Source organism: Bidens hawaiensis, unplaced genomic scaffold (assembly GCF_021521415.1).
Source record: "Bidens hawaiensis isolate Kalapana, Puna unplaced genomic scaffold, B.hawaiensis_p1.1 tig00036779_1, whole genome shotgun sequence".
Lineage (NCBI taxonomy): Eukaryota > Viridiplantae > Streptophyta > Magnoliopsida > Asterales > Asteraceae > Bidens > Bidens hawaiensis.
The window spans coordinates 153,423-181,127 of NW_027496422.1; the positions used below are offsets into that span (position 1 = coordinate 153,423).

Sequence of the window (27,705 nt, forward strand, 5' to 3'; positions counted from 1 at the left end):
TGAATAAAGTGAGAAAGCTACTGGAGAAGAAAAAGCTTTCATGGCTGATGCTAAAGACCAGCTCTCCGAGGTATGTTCTAAACCTACTTGTTCTAAATGTGAAAACTTGTCTGAGCAATTAGCAACTATAACTGATCAGTATGTTAGTTTGGATGCTGAGTTTAAAACTCTAAAAGAAGATCATCATTTTACAAAAGCAAGAGAAAATAGCTATAAACTTAAAATAAAAGCGTGTGAAAAAGATATTAAAAGTCTAAAAGCAAAACTTGCTGAAAAAATTCAAGTGATTGATCTAAGCTATGAAGTTTTGGAAGAAAAAACCAAACTAATAGCTGAAAGAGAAAAACAGATTGTTGATCACCAGGTGAAAGTGGTGGAACTGAATAGAAAACTTGAGCAGTTCAGAAATTCCTCTGCTATTCTTGATCACCTTGTTAGTGATCAAGGTTCCTCAGTTAAGAGGGGAGGAATTGGTTATCATGAGGTTCCACCACCTTATAATCACAATTACACTTTTAATCCTAGTAATCAGAAATCTGTTGACTTTGAGGTTGTTCAGACAGTTCCAATTAAGGTAACTAGTAAAGAACCAGATGTTAGTAGAGGCGAAACAAGTCCACCTGTGTCAAGTGTTAAAATTTCTGTTCCGAGTCCGGTCTCATCAGATTCAGATAAGTCATTCGAGTCGGGTAAGACAAAGGAGGAGGTTGTATTACCAAATAGTGGAGAGAAAGATAAAACAACTAAAAAGAGTTCTCCGCTAAACCCTTATGTCCCACCATATGTGAGACGAACGGGCGGTAGTACAGCCTCGACATCCAAAACAACTGTTGAAAAGAAAGTTGAGCATAGGTGTTGTTTTAGGTGTAATCAATTAGGGCACCTAGTTGCAGATTGCCCTCTGAAGTAGCGATTCAGAGGTGTGAGGCATACCAAAACTGAGACTAAGCCTAATGGTAATTATAATACTGGTAAAAGTGAAAACCATTCAAAATTCAGAAATCAGACTAATTCAGGTTTTCAAAGAAACCAATCTCAGTTTCACACTGCTGATAACCAAACAGTAAGTTATAATTCTTTCAATTCACAAAGGTTTGGAAGGCCTCACAATCAATCTACAAGGAGGTATACTAATAGGACTTACAGGAATTATACAGAGACTAACTTTGGAAAGCCAAAGTTCGGGATGTATAGATCCAAGACCAATTGGTCTTGGGTCCCTAGATTCTAATCTTTTGCTTTAATCGTGCAGGAACAGTTGAACAGGGCTGCCAATAATCTTTGGGTTGTGGATAGCGGCTGTTCCCGGCACATGACGGGTAACAAAATCTTGTTACACGATTTGAAACCTGTTCAAGGAGGGAGAGTGAGCTTTGCTGGAGAAAGTGGAGGCAAGATTACAGGAATGGGAACGGTGTCTAATGGAAAGATGACTCTAGAGAAAGTAAACTTTGTCGAAGAATTGAAGCACAATCTGCTGAGTGTGTCGCAGATCTGTGATAAGGAGTACACCGTACATTTTACAAAGAATGAAGCGATTGTGTTGCATCCAGGTTTTCAGATACCAGAGGAGTGGATTGTGATGAAGGCTCCACGTGAGAGGAATACGTATATTATGGATATGAGGTCGACTGAAATGGCCACGGAAGAATCATGCCTTATGACAAAAGCGAGCGAATCGGAATCCGAATTGTGGCATAGGAGAATGGGGCACATTCATCTTCGGAAGATGAACCACATTGTCAAGAATGGACTTGTGCTGGGCGTTCCCTTGAAAAGTTTCAACTTTGAAGACAAATGTCTAGCGTGCAAGAAGGGAAAGCAGCACAAGAAATCCCATCACACCAAGAAGGTCAATTCTATTGTTAGTACTCTAGAATTGCTTCACATGGATCTCTTCGGTCCCGTGAATGCAAAAAGTCTAGGAGGTACTTCTTATTGCTTGGTGATCACTGATGATTACTCACGATATTCGTGGGTATATTTCCTGAAATCAAAAGATGAAACGGCTCAGATGGTGAAGAATTTGATTACCAAAGTTGAGAACGTTATGGATAAAAGGGTTAAATTCATCAGGAGTGACAATGGAACGGAGTTCAAGAATTATGAAATGGAGATCTTCTGCCTTCAGAAAGGGATTGAGCACCAGTACAGCGCTCCGTATACTCCGCAACAGAATGGAGTGGCTGAGAGGAAGAATAGAACGTTAATTGAAGGAGCCAGAACTATGCTGGCTGATTCGAAGCTTCCTGTGGTGTTCTGGGCTGAAGCTGTTGCTACAGCCTGTTATATCCTGAATAGAGTCTTGACTGTTAAAAGACTTAATAAAACGTGTTATGAGCTTATGCATGGGAGGAAGCCCAACTTGAGTGGTCTTGAACCATTCGGGTCCCGTTGTTCGATTTTAAAGACAAATTCTAAATTTGGTGAAGTAGCCGATGAAGGAATCTTAGTCGGTTATGTTGTTAGGACTCCCAACAGACGTGTCTTTAATACATCGACCGGCAAGGTTGAGGTGGTGTGTAACACTGATATCACAAGTTACAAACCGCCAAAACCAAGCAACGGGCCTGCTGAGTTTTTCGACTATGATAGACTTTTTAAGTCTTTTAACATACCTTATTTGGATAGTGCAGAAGTAGAAGAAAGAGTTGCTACGAAGATGATCCTTGATGAGGAAGAAAATCTAGTGCAAAGACAGCTGTTTGATAAATGTCAACCTTCCTCATCAAATGCTATCGATACCCCTGCTGCCTCTCCTGAAGAAGAATTTTTCAATCCGTTTCACTCTCAGCAAGGAACAACCATTGACGAGCTCTCTTCTAACTTGGAAGACAATTTGCATGTCGGTTCGGTTCCGACCACGAGAATTCATAAAGATCACCCTTTGGAGAATGTGATTGGTGATGTGTCCTCCGGTGTACAAACAAGACGTAGCTTGAATGAGCACACCTGTGTTTACACAAGCATTAAGGAGACAGGCATAATCAACGAATGCTTGTACACCTGCTTTATCAGCCAGATTGAACCAAAGAATTATCAAATGGCTCTAAAGGACAGCTCGTGGGTCGAAGCCATGCAAGAAGAGCTGGCTCAATTCAAGAAAATGGAAGTTTGGACTTTGGTTGAAAAACCAAAGAATGTGCATGCGATAGGCACAAAATGGGTTTTTAAGTGCAAGAGAGATGAGAAAGGGATTATTATAAGAAACAAGGCGAGGCTAGTCGTTAAAGGTTTTAATCAACAAGAGGGGATTGATTATAATGAAGTGTTCGCTCCTGTGGCAAGATTGGAAGCCATTAGATTGTTTTTGGCATTTGCTGCTTATAAGAAGATGAAGGTATTTCAGTTAGACGTGAAAAGTGCGTTCCTAAATGGGAAAGTTAATGAGGTTGTGTACGTTGAGCAACCTCCGGGTTTTCCTGACCCAGACTTTCCAGACCACGTGTACAAGTTAAGCAAGGTGTTGTATGGACTACATCAGGCACCTCGTGCCTGGTACTTAACCTTATCAGATTACTTGCTTGAAAATGGGTTTGAAAGAGGGAAGATAGATAGCACGTTGTTCTTCAAGAGAGAAGGAAGCGACTTCCTGCTGGTGCAAGTCTACGTGGATGACATTATCTTTGCTGCATCAAAAGTCTCCATGTGTCAGGAGTTTGAGGCCGTCATGAAAAAAAGGTTTGAAATGAGTGCTATGGGTGAACTAACTTTCTTTTTAGGATTGCAGGTTGATCAAAAGAAGGATGGGATGTTCATTCATCAGACCAAGTATGTCCATGATGTGCTCAAACGCTTCAAGATGGAGGACAGCACTCCATTCGATACTCCAATCTGCGTCAACCATAAATTGGGTGCTGAGACAGACAATGACGCAGATGTGGACCCAACTCAGTATCGGGCTATTATAGGTTCTTTAATGTACTTAACTGCTTCTAGGCCTGATATTAAGTTTGCAGTTTGTCTTTGTGCTCGTTTTCAGGCAAACCCAAAGGAATCTCACATGAAGGGTGTGAAGAGGATCTTGCGATATCTCAAAGGCAAACCTAAGCTGGGGTTGTGGTACGCGAAGGGAGGAGACTTGGAGTTGGTAGCTTACACAGATTATGATTATGGAGGGTGCAATCAGAGTCGGAAGTCAACTACTGGAGGATGTCAGTTTCTAGGAGGCAGATTAGTGTCCTGGCAATGCAAGAAGCAGACATCAGTCGCCATTTCAACATGTGAGGCAGAATACATGGCAGCATCCAACTGCTGCTCCCAGGTTCTGTGGATTCAACAACAGTTACGCGACTATGGTCTGAATTTCTCACTTACTCCAATTTGTATTGATAACACTGCTGCGATCTCGGTAACTAATAATCCCGTAAAGCACAGTAAAACTAAACATATTGACATACGTCATCATTTTATACGGGATTGTGCTGAGAAGAAACTGATTGTGCTTGAAAAGGTGGATACGCTTGATAATTTCGCTGATTTATATACTAAAGCGTTTGACAAATCAAGATTTCAAAACCTTGTTGAGTTGAATGGGATGATCAATCCCGAGTAACCATGCTTTTTGTGTATATATATCGTAAAAAAAAATGTCACTATCGCTTAAAATTATGTCGGTTACCTCAGTTTGAAGGACATATCCTCGGATATGTTTGGTCCTCATTTTCTACTTGTAGAGTATGAGGGTTGCCATTAACCAGATGACTGAAAGTGACCGGGGCGATTATGATGTCTTTTTATTCTTTCGCTGAAAATTAGTCGATCATACTTAGTTAGAAGGACACATACTTGTATGTGGTCGGTCCAGCTAATCCATTGGATTCGCAGGATAACCGTTTACCTGAAGACTTTGAACTGATCGGGGCGATTGAAGTCAAAAAAATTTTTCGGGAAATGAAATTATTTTTCAAGTCTACTACTTCGTAAGAAGTTCTGTTACTATGTTTCAACAGAAAATTGATCCAACCTTGGAAAATGATAGATTTACTGATTCTGTGTGCTTAACTAGTGAAGTTATTATGCTTAAAAGGCTTTAGAACAGTCATTGTATGTCATGGTAGCTTTTTATGGTGCGTAAAAGTAGATGTGATACAAACTAAATCTACTCGATTTTACGTGGAAAACTCCTTAAGAGTTTTGCATGTCTTCATATATATCTTTCCGAATGATAGGCAGAAAAGCGATTACCCAGTCATACACGAGCCCGTAAGTGTTCTGATTCCCGTAAAGATAGTGTGTGAAGAAACTGCAGTTATCCAGATTCGGGACTTGCAGTTGTTTACTACTCTGAAGTCTATGTAAATGTTTATCGTAAAATAAAAAAAAAAAAAAAAAAAAACCTTATGAGTTATTGAAACATTCTAGAGCTGACAATGTCAAGACTTCTCAATCATGGAGTAAGAAAGAGAACGGGAAGCAGATGAAAAGTACTTACAAACTTAATCAGACACTATGGGTTGAAGTCAATTCGGGGTGACTTGGGGAAAGCCAAATACGCTTTGAGAATAGATAGGAGGCATCATAATCTCTGAGTTGTTGCCCACTTAAGTTTTGAGCTTAATTGAACCTAACTCGTATCACAGAAACGATGAAAACCATTCTAAGTAGATTACCTGCTTACAACCTGTTTCTTTATGTCATAATACAGCTGAACACGGATCTGTGTGACAGTCACGAAATTAGTATGATTCCTGTTCGGATCTTTTCCAAAACATGGTAGTCCCTGTCGAGACTGAAATTTGATCCCGTGTACTTTAATTTTTCAAATTTTTGTTACTTTTATTTTATACCTGGTTACTTGGTCTTGATCATTTCATTTAACGCTTTAAAGGATGTTTTCTAACTTAGTTGCAAATTGTTCAAATTATGGGGTTTGTTTTGAAAAATTTTTAATTTCAGCGAAGTTCTGCATAACTTCGCCTGATAGGCGAAGTTATCCACAACTAGGATATATCTTATCCAGACCCAGGCTATTCAGCGCCTAGTAGCAGAAAATCAACTACAGTCGTCCCTCCTGGTTGAACATGGAAAAATTATAGATGCTATGAAGGAGTTCTTGGCATCTCAGGGGGAGACGAGCTGTAAAGGCGACGAGCTCAGGACAAAGAAGAAGAATGACAGAGACGATGATCCCAATGCATCGAAAGGTGCAGGTGGTGAGTTACCAAGAACTACTCAAGCTCTTGGGACAACCACAGCTCAGGGGGAGTCTGCAGGTGCAGCTGGCGGTTCTGGTGGTGATGAGGTGGTGATGGTAGATGACGAGGAGATGGAAGATGATGTGATCGATGCCTTGAAGGAGTTGGATGATGATATGTTAGATGTTGATGATGTGTGTGATGATGATGTGCTGCCATTAGAAGAAATTGAGAAGATTGGTGCACAGATAGTGATAGAAGATGATGTTGAAGAAGGTGAAATTGTAGAGGAGAATGTTGAACACGAGCTTCCAACCGTTGAGAAGTCGAAGGTATGTGAAGATACAGTAGTTGATGATACAGAATGGGAGGAGCAGCCTAGATGGAAGGAAGGCTATGCTCATTGGTTTATCAAAACGAAGAAGCCAGTGGTACCTACAATGTTCAAGAAAAGTTATAATATTAAAGGGTACGCTAAGTCAAAGAAAGGCATTATCTGTTGGTTATATGATGAACAGCTAAAAGTGTCCGTGGTGAAAAGATATGATGGGATCCAATACTTTAAGAGGACGTTGAGATCTCTAAATACCTTACCTGAGTGTGAGGTAAAGGATTTGGCCAGACTGGGGTTGATTAATAGAAGTGATGATAATATGGCCAGAGTTATTGAGAAGATAGTATGGAAAGAAAGTATTAAAGAGAAAAAGTTTGAGTTGTTAAAACCACAGAAAGGGAAATTAGTTGAAGATACTGAAAGAGGAATGAGAGCAGATGGCAAACCTTGGATGGTGATGAAATATAAGCCAATTCGGTGTTTGAAAGAGGTTCCAATGAAGACTATGCCTCAAGATGTGCTGAAAGATCTGAAATGGTGGTATGTGGATTGCCAGACTGCTGAAGCCGTGATGGAAGACGAAGACGAACAAGAAGTGCTAAGAGTGTATGATCTGATGCATCTTGTTAATTTATCTAAAGCTGATCTGCAGGTGTTAAACGAGAAGAAGATATTCTATATTCCTGCTTGGAAAGGCGAAGCGAGGAAATATCAGCGAGTAGTCACGGTCTGTGTAAGAGAGGGAGTGCATGCATGAAGATTACAAGACAAGTGCTTAAAGATAAAGATATGAAGCTACTGCCAAGGGGGAGTCTGTTGGTGCATAATGTCAGTAGTTCATAGTCTAGTGTCTGTAATCCAGTCTGTAATGTTAATTGTGTTCTGTTTATGTTTAAGCGAAGTTACTGACAAGTTCGCTTATCAGGCAAACTTGTTAGTCCAGCGAAGTTAGCAACAACTTCGCCTGAACATATCAGGCGAAGTTGTCGTGTATTTATAAGCTAGGTCACGACTTGTTTAGGAAGTTGAAGGCAATCGTATACAGACGTGTGTGAGTTGAGAGACGTGAGAACCAGAGAGTATTGAGTCTGTATTCAGTGATTATATCACGTGTTTCGGTTATAATATAACGTGTGTTCGTATCGTGTGTTTGTTTGATTCGTGTTCTACGCTCGTAACAACCTACGCAGGGATTCCGCACCTGTGTAGATCGAGATATCCCGTGCAGATCCATCCAGGGAACCTACAGATATTAACAAAGGATAGAGATAATTGACGTTTCTTCTTGAAGAAGAAACATATCACATAGTTAGCAAATATAGAGAAAAATTTCATATCAAAATATTTCATTCAAACAAAAGATCAATCAAGGTTTAAGTTATCAAAACCAGACTAAAGGTCTGTAGCCGGATTAAGAGACGATTCGGGTATTTACTTAAACCTATTTTATTATAGGTCAATCAATCAATCAATCATTCATTCACAAATGTTTCAAACGAGATCACCACATCATTCAGAACAGACAGTCACAGGTGAATACGTTAAACCTTTTTTAGTCAAGATAAACGGGTTGTTTATCTTATATAAAGACAGTCAAATAAAGATTTATGGGATTACGTGATCCCTATTAAAATACAAGATATAAAATAAAAACAACTCAGACCGAGTACACATGTGTCTGGATCCAAACATAATCAATTTAGTCTATCAGTCAAGGCTACGTGGCCGCAGACTAGAGATCATAATAAAAGTTCTCCAATGGGCATCAGTTCCCAATGGGCGTCAGTTCCCAAAGGGCGTCAGTTCCCGGAGAACCGTAATTGTGTGTGTATGGCAAGTGGTACGAATCCCAGAAATAAGAGACGTTTCTGCTGAGATTGTTTCATGAAAACTATCTTGTCAGTCAGAGAAAGATTTATAAAATGTTTTTAGAGTCAACGATTCACCAGCATATCGCTGACGTATTTTCCCCCCATGATTACAGGAAATAAAAGTTAGTACAGGTAGCAAGGAATTAGAGCCATTCAAGAAGATAGACGCTCACAAGGTAGAGATGGCTCAATTTTAAAATTATTAAATTATTGCAAATAATATATAAACAAGTTTTATAAATCAAACGAGGTTTACAAATCAAACTCTCGAATATTTATTATTCGAAAAGCTTTCTAATAAATCAAATATTATAAATAAAGATTTTACAAATAAACTAATGTTTCAAAATATAAATTAATATTTTATTATAAACTAAAGACTTCCGCTAAAACTCTGATATATTTACAAAACAGGTACCAACTATTGGTCACACGCCTAGGCCCTAAATTCGGGTGTGACAGGTTGGTATCAGAGTCATCGATCTTAGCGAATTAGGTATTTAAATCATACCTAGGCTTCGATCAGAAATAAGATTATAATAATCATTAGGATTCAAATAAAGATATTAAGAAAATAATCATTGAATAATACGAATAAGATATAAAATAAGTACGGATAAGATACGAAAAAACACACTTCTATCATTAATATAACCTCGTATAGATGTACGATCGTCAATCTAGTGAAGAATTCGTTAAGCTTCGATCCGGTAAGGGGAAAGACTATGTGGGAATATCTTTTCTCCCAATTCCTATATCTAGTGACGAAATACCAAACAACAATAGAGGAAGATTCCGATTCAATTGACTCTAACATCCCGCTAGCCAAGATTATTCCAAATCAGAACACGTATGGAGACGTATCAAGTAGATGCAAGAAACCAATGGTGTCGAAAGAAAAGGAAATAATGACTTATCCAGAAGAAAATCCTCAGGGACAGGAAAATTATTTAACGATGCAAGATCCTTACTTTGCTCACACTAAAGAAATGGATGTTGAGGAAAGGCGAAAAGAAAAGGAGAAAGTAGAAAATACCAAGAATGACAACCAGAAGCTGATTATTCGATGATAGAAATAAGAATTTTTAATAATTGTAAACAATGCAATTGTAATAAAGGGCTGAAGAAACCAGTCCATGACTTAACATCAGGAGAATGCTACCTCCAATTCCCTGTATGTTCAGACTACACATACCAATAGTCACCGGATTCATATGAGCTACTAAGGAGTAAGCAATGATCTTCTTAAGATCAATCTGTCTTATAGTGGTCAAGGAAGTATATATTATAGCAATCGCGCTTAAAGTATAAATGAAAGGAGTGAAACAAAGTGTCGCTTCAGGAAACATGGGTATTGAAAATCTTAAAAAGCCGTAGGTTCCCAATTTTAAAAGAATTCCCGCCAAGATGATGGATCCTATTTCAACGTGAAACCACCCAAACCGGTCAACAATTCTGTTTCAATGTTGTTGTTTTTTTCTTTCACTTTCGGTCGATCGGTTTCATTGTTTTCAAACCCCAATGAACAATTTGGTTTGCGGTTTACGTTGAAAACTGACCGTATAAAACCGGACCAGACCGTAAGGTTGATATATAGTTTATTTGTTATAAATCATTGATATTAGACATTATTAATTATTTATTTAATTTTATTTTGATTAAATTTGATAATGACAATCACTCTTAATATGAGCATGCCATTTACTTATTATATGAAAATGAAGATAATTGAAAAGTAATGAAAACATGGTTTCTATTTTCTTTTGAGAAATGTACACTATGAATAACATACATGATAATTAGTTTGTAGTTTTGGTTGTAATTTGTAAGATCACATAAATATTTGAAAACCTCTTAAATTATGTTTGGAGACTTTTATTTTTATAAAGTGTTATGTTTGGAGACTTATTATATATTATACATTTATATTATATAAAAAATCAATAACTCTTAAAACCGTGAAGCTAAAACGGAACCATATCGTTAGTAATGGTTCAGTTTGGTTCGGTTTTAAATTTATACGGTTAATTCAAGTTTTGATGATAAAAAACTGTACTAACGGTTTGGCTTACGGTTTGCCTCAAAAGCCGTTCATACCGGACTGTGAACACTCCTAACCACTTGAATAATATGGAATTATACTCAAATGTAACATTTAATAATACTCAAACAATCAAACATGTAAACTCTTTTTTCTTTTTTTAATTCAATCCAGTAAAACCGGTTTGGAACCGATCCTAGCCTATTACATTAGTTTCTAGTTGCCGATGCTTATAACCGGTTTGGTTCTAACTTGTTTTGGACCAAAACCGATTTTGACTGCTTTGATTGGACACCAATTCGGTTTAACCCGAAACCATTTTAGGTTAAAACACCAGTTTGTGCACCTCTAGTGACGATGATGTCCTCACCGACTTTTGATCAATTGTTTCCCCTCTCGTCCGAACACGTGTACAATTCGAGTTAGGGCTGAGCACGTTTCGGTTCGGTTATTAGGCGAAATCGAAACTGAAGTCATCAGTTTTTTGAATATTTAAACCATTCGGTTTCGGTTTCGGTTTCGGTTTCGATTTTGGCTATAGTCAGTTTTTTTGTTTCGATTCTATATTCATTGGAAAAAAAATTAAAATGAAAATGATGATTCTATGCTCGTAATAGCGTATTAGATTACCACATATATATTAAGGGTTAGGCTAAATGTACCCCCCTGGTTGCTTGTTCAGGTTTGTCCTACATCTCGGTGCGTAGTGCTCATCCCTGCCACACCGGTGGCACACTACCTCCTTGCACACGCCACCATGCTGGTAACCGCATTTCCCACACTTAGGGAACGTCCATTTCTGCGATTCCTGCCTTCCGCCTGAACTAGTCATGGCGTGGTTCTGGGCAGCGGGCCTAGCACGTTTATTTTGCTGCTTCTCCTGGATCCTATGGTCATACGTACCCCGCTTTCCCCCAGCAGACTCTCCTGCCACCTTCAGTGACCCACTCCTCACGAAATCGTATGTGACGATACCAGCTTGCGTCACCGCACCCTCAAACGTCTTGTGTCCCCCAGCGTTGACTATACTCCTTACTACTGGAGTTAGTCCCCATATATAACGCTCAACCCTCTTTGACTCTGGGGTGACCAACCATGGCACCAATCGCGACAACTCATTGAATCGGTTCGTATAACCCAAGTGGTCTGCCCCCTGCATCTCCAGGTTCCACAATTCGTTTTCTAATTTCTGCAGTTCGTTTTTCGGGCAGAAATGCTCCAGTACAAGGGCCTTGAGCTCTGCCCAGGTCATGCGGTTTGTCGCTGCCTGACCGCGAGTTTGCACTATTGTGTTCCACCATGTCAAGGCATGGTCCGTGAACGTGCAGGTAGCATACTTAACAACGTAATCCTCAGGGCAGTTGCTGATGTTCACAACAGACTCTATTTTCTCAATCCACTTAACCAACCCATTTGGTCCCTCAGACCCGCTAAATTCTAGGGGCTTGCACAACATAAAATCTTTAATTGAACACCCCTTTGTTGCAGGAGTCGGTTCAGTGCGGTTAGTTTCTACACTAGGTACAGGGCCATTACTGTCTGTAACGACCACCCTAGGCGGTGCGTCATTACTCGGAATCGGGTTACCGTTCGGTGGAGGGTTCACATTTTGTTCCCCATCATTATTGGTGGTCGTTTGATTGCTCGCAGGGGCTGGATTGGTCGTATTATTAATACTGGCGGCGATGCGCGATACTATATCCGGTATCGCCGCCTCTAACTGACGAGCAATCAGACTGTCCACATCCACTTCTGACGTTCGAGCTGACCGTTTTGGTGCCATTCTACACAACATTAAGAGAAATACACATAATTAATACAAATTCCAATATCGATACACAACACACATTCCATTCATTAATAAACATCAGTACATATTACATAAACATCAGTACACATTACATAAACATCAGCCCATAGATTAAGTTTTCATACATCAGTCCTACATCGGCATCATTTCGACATAACCCGCTATGGGTCAGTGCTTGAATGATACACCAAAAGTATCTACAATGATATTCCCAAAAAAAAAAAAAAAAGACCCCCTATGGGCTAGTGGCTGTACTATAACTACCCAAGATTCACTCTATGTTAGCATCGCCACTAACTGCTTACACAGAGTATCAAAAAGCGGACCCTAACTACTACCACCCTAACATAACTAAACATGGTGGTATACCAACCACACCAACACTGCCACCATCACCACCAACACCGCCATCAAACCCCGGATCCGTGTCTCCATCCGGTCAATCATCCACTGGGAGTATGCACTCTCCCTCCTCAGCTGGCCAATCGCGTACTGGCTGTCCAGTACGCAGTCCGCCAAGTGCCTCCTCCTCTGGATCCCCACCGTCAAGGCGATGGTGTGATCAACCACCTGCTCAGTGAGCACTCGGAGCCATGCAGCCTCGGAGGAGGGACGCTCATCCCTCTCCAGCCTAGGGGTACCCCACACGGGTGGAGGCACAGGCTCAGGCTGGGGGCGGGAGGACTCGCCCCTGTGGTAAATGGGTCTGGGTGGGGTAGAGGTAGGTGGGACATAAGGAACACTGATCCGCGCTGTGAGGCGGGGACCGGGTCTGGGAGGGGTAGGGGTGTCCTGTGGTGCGGGTGGGGTGGGGGATCTGGCAACCCTAGTAGGGGAGGACAAGCTAGCACTCCTACGGCTAGTCTCACTAGGCTCAGTGCTGGATGCTAAGCGTATGCTCCTAGAGTTCCCGGAACTGACCTCCTCCGGGTCCTCCTCCACTGACAGACTTCGAGACCTCGACATCCTTACCTGTACACAAGTTAGCAAACATATAGTTCCTTCCATAATGTAAATCACAATTAATATACACATACTTATACAACTTTGTCACATAAAAATATTATCATATACTTACACATATGTTGCCGGTTTTACCTATTAACGTTCCCCGTGACTTCCCATGAATTCCCTCGTCTGGACAAGTCTGTTATTATGTTCCGGACCATAATAACTCACTTGTCCATCCAAGTTCATCCAGATCTCGTCACTATAAATTATTAGTTGATATTCAGATCCTATAATACTTGAGCTACTGGTTATATTTTAGGTATCTTTTAAAGACATCCTAATTCTTTATAACCAATGGCTCTGATACCAAGTTCTGTAACACCCCGTAACCGCAGCGGAAACGTAAACGGGATGCAACAGACACGTCTGATATCAACAGCATTGCTTATAAAGAAAACACCACTACATTAATTTACATCATATTACATTGTTCCGAGTTTAGTTACCATCTAGGCGTTAACACATAAGTTTTACCAACAATACATTAACATATTTAATACAAAAAGATCATTAAGCTTCCACAAAAAGCACGCATCGTCAAGCATGTAGCACTTATTCCAGTTTGGGAGTAACTAGAAAGCATATAAAGAAAGCGAGTCAACTACGAATAGTTGGTGAGTTTCACTAATTTAAACAACTGTGACAAATCATTATAATAATCATATATTAGCGATGTAATTATGCTGAACCCACAAGTGAAACCTTTGTTAACCCAGTACTGTACCCGTTCCGGGGGCAATGTTAACCCAGAAACACTTCTAGGGACATCTGGAGACACTGTTAACCCAGTACAGTACCCATTCCGGGGGCAATGTTAACCCAGAAACACTTCTAGGGACATCTGGTGACACTGTTAACCCAGTACAGTACTCATTCCGGGGGCAATGTTAACCCAGAAACACTTCTAAGGACATCTGGGGGACACTGTTAACCCAGTACTGTACCCATTCCGTACAATCAAATATTTATAAATACACGCAAATCCATGCGTTCAGTATGTACTTAAACATTTCAATAGTAACATGCTTTCCGCCCCGGGAAAATATTTAAAAACAATTCAGAAAAAGGGGCTCGTGAAACTCACCTTATCGTAAGCAATTAAGTAACACAGTACGCCAGCTACTAGCCCGGATCTGTAATATGATCCCTAAGTCTGTTACTATACAATCATTATAAATATAACTTTAACCGTGTTAACCGGTACATCTGGGGACACTGTTAACCCAGTACTGTAACCGTTCCGGGGGCAATGTTAACCCAGAAACATTTCTCCGGACTCAGATTGTGATATCGTTTAGAGTTCACTAGTCAAAATCACTATTAGTCGTTTTTCCCCGTTTTGCGTGCCTAGCACGGTTATCCGTTTTTACGTTTCAAAAATGAGTTTGGTCACACACGACCCGAAAATAGTTGTTGACTGATAATTTAATTAAAGTTGTGAATTTAGAGCTCGGTTTAGACGCTCCGATTGGCCGTGGGACCTGTTTCCGTCTTTAATGCACCGGAAACTGTTAAATCGGATAAAATTACTCAAATCATCCGGATTATTTTCGGATGATTCATTTTTACTTTTATAACTCAATTATATGAAAATAGTTCATTTTTAGGGTTTTTATACGCCAGTCAGCTCGTTTAGGCGAACTTTACCGGTTTACCGCCTTTTAAGCTTTAAAAGTTTGTTTTATTTTCTTTTTAGCACAAATAATTATCCGTTTAGTCTCGGATCTTGAAATTTTGCACAAATCACTTTTTGACAGTGGGGAATTTTATAAAAATATTTCCAGAATTAATTTTTATATTTAAAATTTATTTATCTATTTTTAAACACCATTTAAACACTAAATATGTCGTAAATACTAAACGATCTTAGAAAAATCCCAAATTTTTCCTGGATGACCCCTGCCATCCCCATAGTCCCCTGCAATTTTTCCAGAACCAAAATCTCTTTTTACATGCCATTTTCACTAAAACCGAGCTAGAAAACCCTAGAACTCGTTTAACCGAAAAGCCTACTTAGACTTCTCCAACTGACCTAAAATTTTGTGTGTGACTTATACATGTTATAAAAAGCTTATCTGGAATTTTCCAGAATTTTTCATGATATTTAACTATTTTTCACCATTTTTGGCCAAAACCGAGCATTAAATTCACCAAATATTCATCCTTTGTCAAAAAATTACCAAAATTTCACAGAACTCATATTTTCATATATCTAACACCTCTGTAAAATTTCATGACCTAACTCTAAACACATCACAATCTGTCCAAAACACAAACATCATACAAAAACCGAACTACCTTGTGTTTCTAGCTTCAAATCGCAAGGATCTCGCTTTCTAGCCTTTGCTAACAACTAGATACAACACCTACAAGCACAATAACACCACACCAAGCAAGTTACATCCACAATCAAGCCATTTCTTTCATGGTTTCGGTTATGATTTGAAAACAAAGATTTAAACCGTAAAAATTCGTTTTTTTTGGTTCGTTTAACCCTTTCTTGGACTAAGATCCCTTGTATAACCCGTATACATCACTTGATCATGCAAGAATCGGTTTTCATCTTTGAAACCTCATTTTCTTGCAAATAAACTCAAGAAACGAAGATGAAAACGTAAATAACTCGATCTTTACCTTGTTTTCTTGCTACAAAATCTCGGTTTTAGATCATGAAGTTGAGAGAGAAGGAAGATTTGTTGAAGGGTTGATGTAAAAAAGATGAGAGGCAAGGGGGTTTTCACCCTCCTTGTCCGATCGGTGTAAAGGGGGGAGTGGGGTGGGACCCACTTCTCCATTCTTAGCCACTTATTTGGATCTCTGAAATCTGGATAACGTTTTGGATAATCTGGTTCAGTTCGTTTTTTCGGTTAAATGTTTAATCTAACTTAAAACGAGGCTAAAATGGTCGTTTTCGGCTTAAAAATGAAGTTTATATAAAACCAACTTAAAAACTTTAAAAACTTAAACCATGACATTAATTAGCTTAAAACATCATATTATTAATAATTGCGCATCTTTTTCGGCTTAATCGATCGTCTCTTGCTCGGTTTGGTATTAAAGGTTTCGTTTAATGTACCGACGTACCATTAAATCGAAGATCCTTTTTCTGTGCTTTAACTCACTTATCCCGAAGCTTTAATACTTCGTAAACATCACTAATTATTATATATTTCGTCTATAATGCAATCCCCGATCGTTCGGGCTTCAATAACCGTTAATCGGCTAATCGTATTTCCAATACGATTAACTGTATAATCGAGTATAATCCGTAAAGTGAATCTTACATACTCGTATAAACGCATTATAATTCATATATTCATTATTAAATAACACATAAATAGTATATACCGGCTAGGGTATACCTGAATTTACCGGAATCGTTACAGGGGGTACGTTAAGCAGCACCAAATTCAAAAAACAAAAATATGCATGAGTTACTTGGAGTCGTGGAACCATATGAATTCAAAATTGCTAGAGTAATAAAGTTTAGAATTCAACAAAATTCATATTCAAAAAACAATAAAAGTTTAGTCTCAATTTTCATTCATTATCTTGTTCATCTTCAAACATTAGCCTCAATATTTATCATATTCATAATCTTCATCAACATCAATCGGTTCGAATTTTTTTTTTTTTTTAAAAAAAAAGAAAACCAAACCAAAACCAAATATTTGATCTTTAAAAAAAAACTGAAAATTAACCATCGGTTATAACCCCCCGGTTCGTGAGACTCGCTCGCATACAAGTATGCGAACCGTCCTCTCCCGGTAACGCCACACAACTCTCGCCGGCGAATATTTCGTCAACAGCCATGGACTCATATAACCTTTACCTGGAGAGAACACGTGTACCTCAACCATCACTCCAGAAACTCGCCGTTACATCCATATTCCACAACCTCCGTTCATCCACCGGACCCGAATCCGACTCCGGATTACACGCCGTAGCTCAATGCCTCACTTCAAATTCACCGGCAGTTATCGACCAGTCTGTCCGAGAGCTTTGCCTACTCGTTAAAGACTCCAAATTGGATCTTTCTCTCGGGTTATTGGAGCTCCAGTCTGCTCTCGAAGGCTCCGATTCCCGTTTTGTTAATGTTTTCGTTAAAGCCTTAGGGTTTCTCGTTCAGTTAGGGTTTCAAAATGATAATGTTTCGTTTCGGTCTCGGTTTCAATCGCCCGAGGCTCATCCTTTCGTTAAGGTATATTTTGAATATTATTTATTTGATTATCAATTTAATTTAATACTGTTGCTTAAGTTTATGATGTGTTGATGTTGGATGTTTGATGGTTGTTAGATTGTTTCTTCGCGAACAGAGGTTCAATTGGAGCTTGTGCGGCAGGTGGTTTTATTTATTATGCGGAATAGGCATTTGGGAATGGAAGCAGTTTGTGAATTCTTGAGACCGTTTTTAAACTTTTTGGTCGTACAGATGCCGTCATCGGCGACGACAGCTTCGTTTGCGAGGAATCTTTTGTCTTCGATTGCTTCGCTGTGTTGTTCGTTTTCTCAAGATGCGATTCCTGTTTTCAAGCTGTTGATGGGATGCTTTAAGTATATTCATTGTGATAGTGCAGAAGTAAGTGAATGTGTTCTTGAAGTTTTTAGGCTGTGTTTGATTTTATTGATCTTTTCATTATCATAGTGTTGCATACTGATTTCTTTCCTGATAATGTTTTCATAGGATGTGGTTAATGTTTCTTACCTCATGGGGACTATAGTGGATGCATTTGTTGCGGTTTTGAGCCAATTGGCTGGTGATGGCGTGGTATGTCAATTGAATTTAGATTAGATGATGTTTTTGTATATTGAAGGGAAATTACCATAAAAAATCAATATACTTTCAGTTTTTTCCTATAAAAGTTCCTCCGCATTTTTTTGCACATGAAAGCCCCTGTACATGCTGATTTTGAACACACTCGTGGAATTTTTCTTTTAACTTAAAGAACAAACCACTAATTTCATGTAACTCAAAGTCATCATCTTAAAATTACAAATGTTAAGATGCAAGCATTTTTTACAATATTGAGTTTCCTTGTTGGATTTAAAAATTTGGGATGAATACTGTGAATTATAGTTGTTAAGAATTGGATATCGTATAGGTATGTAAACGAACCAAACAAACACAAACGAGGGTACGCTCGTGTTCGTTCATTTAACTTAAACTCACCACGAACACATAATCAAACAACTTTTTAATTTGTTCATGTTCGTTCATTTAGATAATGGGCATGTTCGTATTCATTCATGTTCATCCATTTAAAGTTAAACAAATGGTTCATGAACGTAAACAAGCACAAACGAACATAAACAAACAAGCTTAAATGGACATTTATTATTATTAAAAAACAAAAACGAACAAAAAATCTGATATCGGGAAAATTGGTGATATACCGGCTAATATTGCCGATAATATCGGGACCGATGTTATAACTGATATTGCACCGATATTCTACCAAGGGACCGATATATCGATGATATATCGATGATATATCGGGGATATCGACTGCATAGCCAATGAACACAAACGAACAAGTCTAATACATCACAATTCATCCAAACATATGTATTCATGTTTATATTTATATAAATATAAATAATTATGCATTTATTAAAATTTAAACAAACGTAAATAAACGAACATAAACAGACGCTCACGGACATAAATGAATGAACAAAACATGTGTTCTTAAACTCATTCATGAACAAAACATTTGTTTAAAATATTTTTTTCATGATTGTGCTCAAAGTTAGCATGTACAGGGACTTTTACGTGTAAAAAGTTGTTAAGGAACTTTTATAACAAAAAAAAACAGTTGGCTTTTTATTGTATTTTTCCTTGAAATGGTGTTACTACTTAAGAAAACTCTTTGGGCTTGAATAAACATGAAAAGTTATAAAGTTTTGTGTTTGACTTAATCTTTGACAACCAGCTGATTCATGAAGCACAATTATGCGGAGCAGAACTTTTAGAGATGGTGTTTTCACTGTGCACAGATATTCACAAGTATTCTGGTGGAGAAGAGTGCATATTTGATATGTCAAGGCGTTTAATAGTTGTGCAGGCAGAACTTGGTTTGAAGTTTATACCTGAAGTATCATCTGTGATGTTGTCATTGTTTGTTAGTCTCATTCAGTCAGAGCTGGAACACATACAATTATCAATACTAAAGTTGGTTCTCGATCTTATAAAGTGGAAAAACAGAAATGGTAAATATGGTCAGATTTTTCTGACTCACTTATGTTTTATTTTTAAAATGCAATAAGCTTACACTTGCTAAAGGTGTTTGCTAGCTTACTGAAGAGTAAAAAGTTGTTTTATGTTGCACTTTCGAGATGCATCTTCTTTTTTGTGTTTTTTATTCAGCTGATATTGATTCTACACTCGCAGAAACGATGATTGATTTGCATGAAGAGATTTTATTTGTTTTCCCTACCATCAATCTTATGTCATCTCCTTCCAAATATGTTAAAGAAGCAGCTTCTGAGTTGCTTCTTATATTAGGAAAGCTCTCTGCTAGTTTCTTGGTTACTCCCATAAATGAATTGCTTATGGAAGAAAGGTTTCCACGTGTCAGCAGATTGGAAGACATCCTGTTTAGGGTCTTCCGTCATTTGTGGTTTCAGGTGAAGTTATTTACTCCCTTTTTAGGGGATATGCAATCATTTTACTTTCTTCAAACACGGTATCTTAATTCATAGCATTGCATTTTTGCTTCGTCATGTTGCAATGGGACGGAAATCTGAGCTATGCAGTTAATGCCAAAAAATAGCGGATATCGGTCAATGACCGATATCTTATTGCGGTGGGATAGCGGTGTGTGTGTGTGTGTGTATATTTGTATATATATATAACACCAAAAGTTATCTAATAATATTAATACTAAAGTCTTAATACCAAAATCATAAAAGTCTAACAATTCAAAATACAAAATAACAATATTTTTAATTTAAGACATGATTCAATCAATTAATCGAAAGCCATGAAATCATCCTCCGAGTCCACATCAACCAAATCCTCCAATAGTTGTTCAAGATCGTCCACTTCAACTGTAGCATCACCATCATCTCTATTTGTTAATAAATTAATAATTAACAAATTACTAACTGATAACAAATTACTAATTGATTGGAGAGAATATGAGATGAACCGGATGAGAATATGAGATGAAAAAACTAACCAATTTGATGGTGAGATGAGTGGCTGGAGACTGGAGAAGAAACAGGAAGTTGACTGTCGATGTCTTTAAGTCTTTCAATAATAATCAGATTTAGGGCTTAGGATTAAATAAAATGGAATTGGGCTATGGGCCAAATTCCAAAAATAGGTAAGGGTTTGGGCCAGAAAGTAATAACAAAATTGGGTCAAAAATATTTTACTGATAAACTCGCCGATAAAACCGATATATCGGTTGTCAAATAGCGGCAAATAGCGGTAAATACCGCCGCAAATATCGGAACCGCTATTTGGACCGCTATTTTACTGATGAGCCGCTAACCGCTATAGCACCGATATTGATAGCATAGCATCTGAGTATGTAACCATGGACTGTTGTTATTTCAGGATCAAACTTTCTTATCTGGTTCTTTTTATCTACAATGGGTATCATTTGATGATAAAGCTTTAGAAGAAAAACAGAATTCTGCGAAAACTTGGACACCCTCAGTAACAGACTATTGTAAATGGATGGTTGAGAATCAAAAATCACCCCTTTCTAAATCTCAGTCACAGGAGATCTTTCTTCATGGTAATATTGGTTTTTCTCTTTGCCAAGATATTATTTGTTAATGATTTTAATAACAGAATATAATAATTATATATTGTAGAAATTCCGCCACTGCTTGGTGCAATTGCCAGTGTTCTAGTTGTACATCCTACATTGGGGGACTCTGCAATAGATCTCCTAGCTGTTACTGGCAATATGGATCCCAAACTTGGTGTTCCGTTATTTCTAGTAATTTTGTTTTACCATAATGTATTCTCTGGTAAATCTGAAGAAATAGACTTCCATGATATATTGGTATGCTACATCTTGTTAGCCTTTATTCTTTAACTTTTATATTTACTTCTATTAATCTATTGCAATTGCTGCAGCTAAAACTTTTAAAAATGCTTCCCTCACTTGTGTCACATCCTGCAATGATACCACTTGTAGTTCAGACAATCTTACCAATGCTTCAAAAAGATGCAAATCCGTATGTTGCCTACACATATATTCTTTCGTTTTTGTATTCATAATTGTGAATATTTAGTAGCAAAGTTGTGTAGCAATGTTGTTAGTATCGAATTCTATGATTGTTGTCTATTTTAAATAAGCATTTTTTTGGCTTATTGTGTTCTAGAGTGTTATATGCTACTGCTTTGCGTTTGCTTTGTAAGACTTGGGAGATTAGCGACCGTGTTTTTGGAAGTTTGCAGGTTTGGATTACTTCCAGAAGCATTCACTATTCTTACCTATGAATTTTATTTTCTTACATTATCACTTTACTATGAATTTTATTTTCTTGTAAGGGTTTATTACTTCCAGAAGCATTCACTCTGTTCAAGTACGAGAGAAGTATTTGTATAAGCACGGCTGTTACTATTCGGGATGTTTGTAAAAAAAATCCTGACAGGGGTGTAGACATTATTTTGTCTGTCGAGGTAGGACTTGTAACTAATTTCTCCTTAATTTTTCCAAAAACATATTTTTCTGCTCTCTAATTTTTTCATGCAATTTGTAGGCATGCATTGAGAGCACAGATGCTATAGTTAAAACTCTTGGTATTCAAAGCCTTTCCCTTCTCTGTGAAGCTGATGTGATTGGTAAGACCTACTTGATTAAATGTTGTGAGTGTTGAAGGCACAAGTGATAGTGTGCTTCTTTGTTTTTATATGAGAGATTATGTTTATTATAAGATCAGCTGATTTTGAAAATATTTGTTCTAAATGTTATCCAGATTTTTATACTGCTTGGGGCGTCATAGGAAAGTATGTCTCTAGCTACTCTACAGATCCAATTGTTGCAAAGAAGTAAGTCCAAAATGACTTAGTGTATATGCGTTTAAAAACTTGTTTCAACTAACAATTTTGAACTTCATTTCTGTGTAGCACATGCTTGCTTTTAAGATGGGGTGCGATGGATGCTGAAGCATATCCAGAATACGCAACACATGTTTTGCAGATACTATGGGAAGTTGCCACATCCAAACGCTCTTGTCATATCCCTTCATGGGCAGATGCTAGAGTAACTGCTTTTGAGGCATTAACTCGTTATGAGGTATATTTCTAATCTAATTTTATGAAAAGTCAATGATGCACCATTTGACCTATTTGACGGCCTTTATTCTAGATTGGCTGAGTTGTTTGCGTTCAACCTTATGACATTTTTTAGGTACCTCATATTCGACAGTTCTTGCCGGATTTCAGGGAAAAGAACATGGAGGTGCTTGTTTCTGAGGTTGATCTCAAGGTTCTTGAGGCCATGGAGAAATTTGAAATGAAGATAATAACACACGAACACATGTTAAGACATGTTTTCTTTTGAACTTTTTTTATACTTGAGTGTTATGTGATCATATATCATGTTTCTGAGACATGCTTCTTGTTTTGTTCTTATTATTACCAGCACAAGGCGAAGACTAGTAAAGGAGAAAAGGGCACCAGCCAATAAGATTGAGAAATTGCTAGATGTCTTTCCTCGGGCTATTGGCCTTTCAGGTGTGAATATGAAAATAACTGTAATGTAATTATGCATAAAATTAGTGTGTATGCATATACAACATGTGTGCTTAAGCTGTATTACCATCTTACTTGCAGGAGCTAATAGTAAACTTAGAGCACTCCCAGGCGCAGCTCTATTTCATTTTTCTATTAGTGCAAAAGGTGAAAATAATCAAGGAGGATCGAAGGTAAAACATGTAGTATAGTTGTGATACTGTCATCATTATATTATCACCATGTTGTTACATTTGCAATTCTTAGTTTTCAGGCCTTGCACGATTTACATGGCAGATACGAGAATGCATTAGTGGAGATAGCTGCTTCACTACAGCTGTTAAGGAATATAATAGTTGCACTTCTGTCACTGCAATCTTGGAAACCTTTTCTGAAACGTTGGCTACAGGGTTGCATAACATTAATGAATGTTAAGGCATCCTCTAGTGTGCTGGATACAACTTCCAAAGCAGCAGATGATATTCTCAAGGTTCAACTTTTCGTCTATTTTTTATATATTACTCTACCTTATCTCTATCATTTTGATGTTCTTATTAATAATGATGTTCATGCAGTGTATGATACAAATAGCTGAGAAATCTATCCCTAGGTCTGCTGAGAATATTGGACTTGCTGTGGGTGCACTTTGTCAGGTAAATGTTACCCTGGTTCCTTACTCAAATTGTATGATTGAGAATTTATTGAACCTCTGACCAGAACTACAATCCTACAATTGGAAACCAACTGAATACAACCTTCCAATAACCAACTAAAACTACAACTATACCAAAATACAATAACACATAAGTTGAAAAAAAATCACAAGCAAAAGCAAAACATAACATATCTGACGAACAGAAAACATATTCTTGTTTCTTTTTTCTAGTACTTGATTAGCATGTGATTACTGTTGGTAATTTTTTAGTGGTGTGACGTGGCAGGTTCTTCCCCCATCTGCACATGCTTCAAAAGCAAGTGCCTCAAAGTATCTGCTGAGCTGGCTATTTCAGCATGAACATGAATATCGACAGTGGTCAGCTGCAATTTCGCTTGGAATTATCTCAAGTTGCTTGCATGTAACTGATCACAAACAAAAGTTCCAAAACGTCAATGCACTTATTGAGGTACTAACATCTCTGACCTTTTTCATAGACCTTCAACTTCTCCGCTTGTTATATAAAGAATATTAAATGATAAGTTATTAACACATTTTGTAGGTTGCATGTACAAGTAAAAGTACTTTGGTAAGAGGGGCTTGTGGAGTTGCTTTAGGTTATTCATGTCAAGATCTTCTTACACGTTTTCAAGCAGGAGATGACCATTATTTGAATAAAGAATCTTACGAGACACATGAAACCGAATTACTTGGAAAGATTGTTAGGACTTTATGTCGGTTAATAGATCAGTATGCACAATCTTCAACTACCATTCTCCAAACCCTAACTGAATACTTCCCCCAAGTAACAAACACTACTAATCCAGATATTACTCCAAACGTTTTTAACCAAAGTTCTGGTTATGTAGAGGAAGATATATGGGGTGTTTCAGGACTTATCATTGGTTTAGGAAGTTCTGTTACTGCAATATACAGAACAGGGCGTATAGATGCAGTTAAGAAGATAAAAAACTTAATTATATCATGGATTTCTCTTGAGAATCCCTTAGAACCAGTTTTGTCAATGGGGGCTTGTCTTGCAATTCCATTTGTAGTATCATTTTCCCAGAAAGTAGAATTGATTGATGGTGCTGAGTTGGAATATCTTGTGAGTGGGTATCGTGACCTCATTAACGAACTGGTTTCTACCAAAAGTTCTGGAACCTTCCGTCAGAGCTTGTTGATGGCATCTTGTGTTGGAGCAGGAAATTTTCTTGGATGTGTTTTAAATGAAGGGATCCATTCACTGGATGTCAAGTGTGTTGGGGATTTGCTAGATATGTTTAAGAAAATCTACTCAAATCCGCAGCCGCCTTTAATGCATTTGGGTGCAATGCTTGGAGTTGTAAATGCATTAGGAGCAGGGGGTGGGACCTTGTTTCTTCACTGCCCTTTATCCTTTTCTTCATCTAATTCCAAACATAAGGTACATTATTTAAATGTGCAAATTTTGACCCGTTTACTTTTGAACGGGTCCATTTGGGCTTGTTTCATTTCAAATGGGTCAAATGGGCTAAATCAATTTGAACGGGCTGAAACTAGAAAGTTAATGATTTTTCTAAAAAAAAGAGATGTTAAGAGTCAACAGGTCAGCATAACCCGGCATGTTTTGACCTGTCTGTTTCAGTGTTTTGCTACCTTTAGTTATCCAGCATTGTCATTGTATGAGTTGCATTTTGTAGCTTCTTTATAACTGAACTTTACTGCTAACTGGTTTTCCAACAGGATTCTTCATACATTACTGGTCCTTTATTCTCAAATTCTGTTATGGAGCAAAATTTGACATCATTAATACAAGATATCTTTCTTGTTGCTCAACATTCTGATGACAAACAACTGCAACACTATGCCTCTTGGGCAGTTTCTTTTCTTAGACATTACATATGGTCTAGTGATCTTCACAATGAAGACAGAGCAAAACTTAATTCTACATCCCAATCATTCCCTGAGGATAGCATTGTCATGAAACTTAGCATGTGGCTAATGAATCCGAACTTCTCTGGGGTGCGTAGCCTATCTTTATTATACTTTTAAGCCTCAACTGCCTTCTAAATAAGCTCGTTAATCCACAGCTGTTTGAACCTTAAAGTATTAATAATTTTTATGCATATATCCTTGCTGAAAATATTAATTTTGAAATTTAATAAATAATTTTTTGTTGACATTATACTTTTTTCACTTGTTTGTTATCAGATTGCTACATGTTCACACGTCAACACAGTTGCAACTGTTTTGAGATGTCTCACCAGTGCTCCAAGGTTGCCACAGCTTGAATGGGGGCCAATCATTAGAAGGTGCATGAGATACGAGGAGCAGGTTTCTGAAATATCACAAGGAGAATATAATCATGAAAACCGAAAACTAAGGGAGGAATGTTTATTATTCTCTTTGGTTCATGGCAGCAACTTTGATGCTTTGCTTACTTTCCTTGATGAGCTGTTTGACCTCTCGAGATTCAAAATGCTTGAAATGAACCTGCAGCTGTGCATACTTTCTCACCTGCCACACACGTTAAAGATATTCTCTGGATCTAGACTTGAAATGTTATTTGATGATGTGGCAAATTTTGTACAGTCACCTTTTTCGTCTGATAAAGTTTATAATCCTGAACAGAAAAGCCTGTTAAGAACATCTTTCTGGAAGGGTGTTCGCTTGTGTTTTGAAGAAGCTTATCTTGATTGTGAAAAACTTATGCCTAAATTTGAGAATTGCATGGAGTTGCTCTTTTCACTGTTGTCAGAATTTCCGGGGTTAAGGTTTTCAGAAAATAACAGAGCTTATGAGAGGGAGGAGTGGTCTGAAGCAGTAAGATGTCTGGGGAAGGCCCGTCCCGACTGGTTGTCACATTTTTTGCAGGTGACGTATCTTTCCATTTTGTAGATTCAATCTATTTACTTGTACTGTTACTTAATACAACCTACTAAAAAGATCTGTTATAAAGTCATATGTTATATTTAACACAGATTATCAAGATTTTGAAAATTTGGCCCTATTGTCGTTGGATATCCTAAGTTGATTCAGTTGTTACCATGTACAGATTCCAGAGACGAGTTTCAGTCAGGAAAGTCATCAGTTTCTTGATGCGAAGAAAAAAATGATAGCTAGAGCAAGACTGGTGGAGATGGGTTCTGTTTCGCTAATCCAATTGTCAAAACTAAAAGCTTACATACTAAACTTCAGATCTGATGGTCAGTGTTCTAATACCTGTCTTTTGAACTTGTATGCATATATAATTGTGTTTGTGTATATAAAATTGTTTTTTTTGCATGAGTAATGTTTGTATATGTTGATGCAGTTATATGGGATATTTTGGTTGAAGTAGTGATGGCTTTGCAGCATGCTGAAGGAAGTGTCAAACGACAGTGGCTTGTTGCTGCTGCTGAAATTAGTTGTGTCACAAGTTACCCAACGACAGTAAGTAATAATTCTTTAATCACACACTATAATTACCTGAAAAGGGAAATTTAAATCTACATTAATTGTTTCTGTAGCTTTTGAGACTTTTAAATCAAACATATTATACATGAAGTATGCTATCCATCTAATGAGGTGCAGTTTATTCTAATTCTATTGCAGGCAATGCAGTTTATTAGTTTGCTATGTGGCAGCTTGTCCAAGTATATGCCACTTCTGATCTTAAAACCTAATACTGTATTGAGTGACCTACCCGTAACCCTTACTTCTCTACTGTTAGATGATAATAACTGGGCGGTAGTGGCCGATTCGGTGGTTTCGCTTATATGGACTTCAACTAAGCGTATATATGAATTTGTTACTAATGCTATTGACTTTTCAAGCCAAGGGTCGCTTGATGAATCAGAGAAAGACACGAGTGTGTTTCTGTTAAAGGTGATGCATCATACCTGTGTTGCTTTCAAAGACCATCTGCCTCCCGAGCAGCGGCTTATGCTTGCCAATATGACCGTCCCTTGAACTTGCTCTGGCGTGTATGTACACTAGTAGATTTATGTTTATTGTTACATGATTACAGATTAAAATTATTTATAGTTGCTTATAGAAATGATGAATTACTAAGATCTGTTTTATTCTTCATGATCAATCATTTAGAGATGGTTATTGTGAGTTTTTAACCAATAACAAAAATAAAATCAACTTAAAGTGACGCCAAAAGTTGTGACAGAAAGGAAC

The 27,705-nt window shown here is 37.8% G+C and overlaps 1 protein-coding gene across 1 annotated transcript; it reads left to right on the plus strand.

The window, feature by feature from the left end:
• The first annotated feature begins 16,949 nt into the window (after positions 1-16,949).
• LOC143588813 (protein RST1-like) lies at positions 16,950-27,657 on the plus strand. The gene is made up of 25 exons (XM_077069726.1): positions 16,950-17,405; positions 17,502-17,783; positions 17,889-17,972; positions 19,138-19,414; positions 19,596-19,831; positions 20,769-20,952; positions 21,032-21,225; positions 21,300-21,400; positions 21,548-21,623; positions 21,717-21,848; positions 21,929-22,010; positions 22,145-22,217; positions 22,296-22,464; positions 22,579-22,709; positions 22,813-22,904; positions 23,004-23,095; positions 23,176-23,391; positions 23,477-23,554; positions 23,843-24,025; positions 24,119-24,982; positions 25,282-25,560; positions 25,750-26,412; positions 26,594-26,744; positions 26,852-26,970; positions 27,133-27,657. Exons 1-25 carry the CDS (start codon positions 17,016-17,018, stop codon positions 27,487-27,489), a joined length of 5,505 nt encoding a protein of 1,834 aa, XP_076925841.1. The 5' UTR covers positions 16,950-17,015; the 3' UTR covers positions 27,490-27,657.
• The last annotated feature ends 48 nt before the right edge of the window (positions 27,658-27,705 follow it).

Coding starts and splice junctions, on each gene's coding strand:
- LOC143588813 (XM_077069726.1), top strand. CDS start 17,016: ATGGACTCATATAACCTTTACCTGGAGAGAACACGTGTACCTCAACCA. Junction 21,849..21,928: donor ACATTATTTTGTCTGTCGAG/GTAGGACTTGTA, acceptor TGCAATTTGTAG/GCATGCATTGAGAGCACAGA. Junction 22,710..22,812: donor ATAATAACACACGAACACAT/GTTAAGACATGT, acceptor TATTATTACCAG/CACAAGGCGAAGACTAGTAA.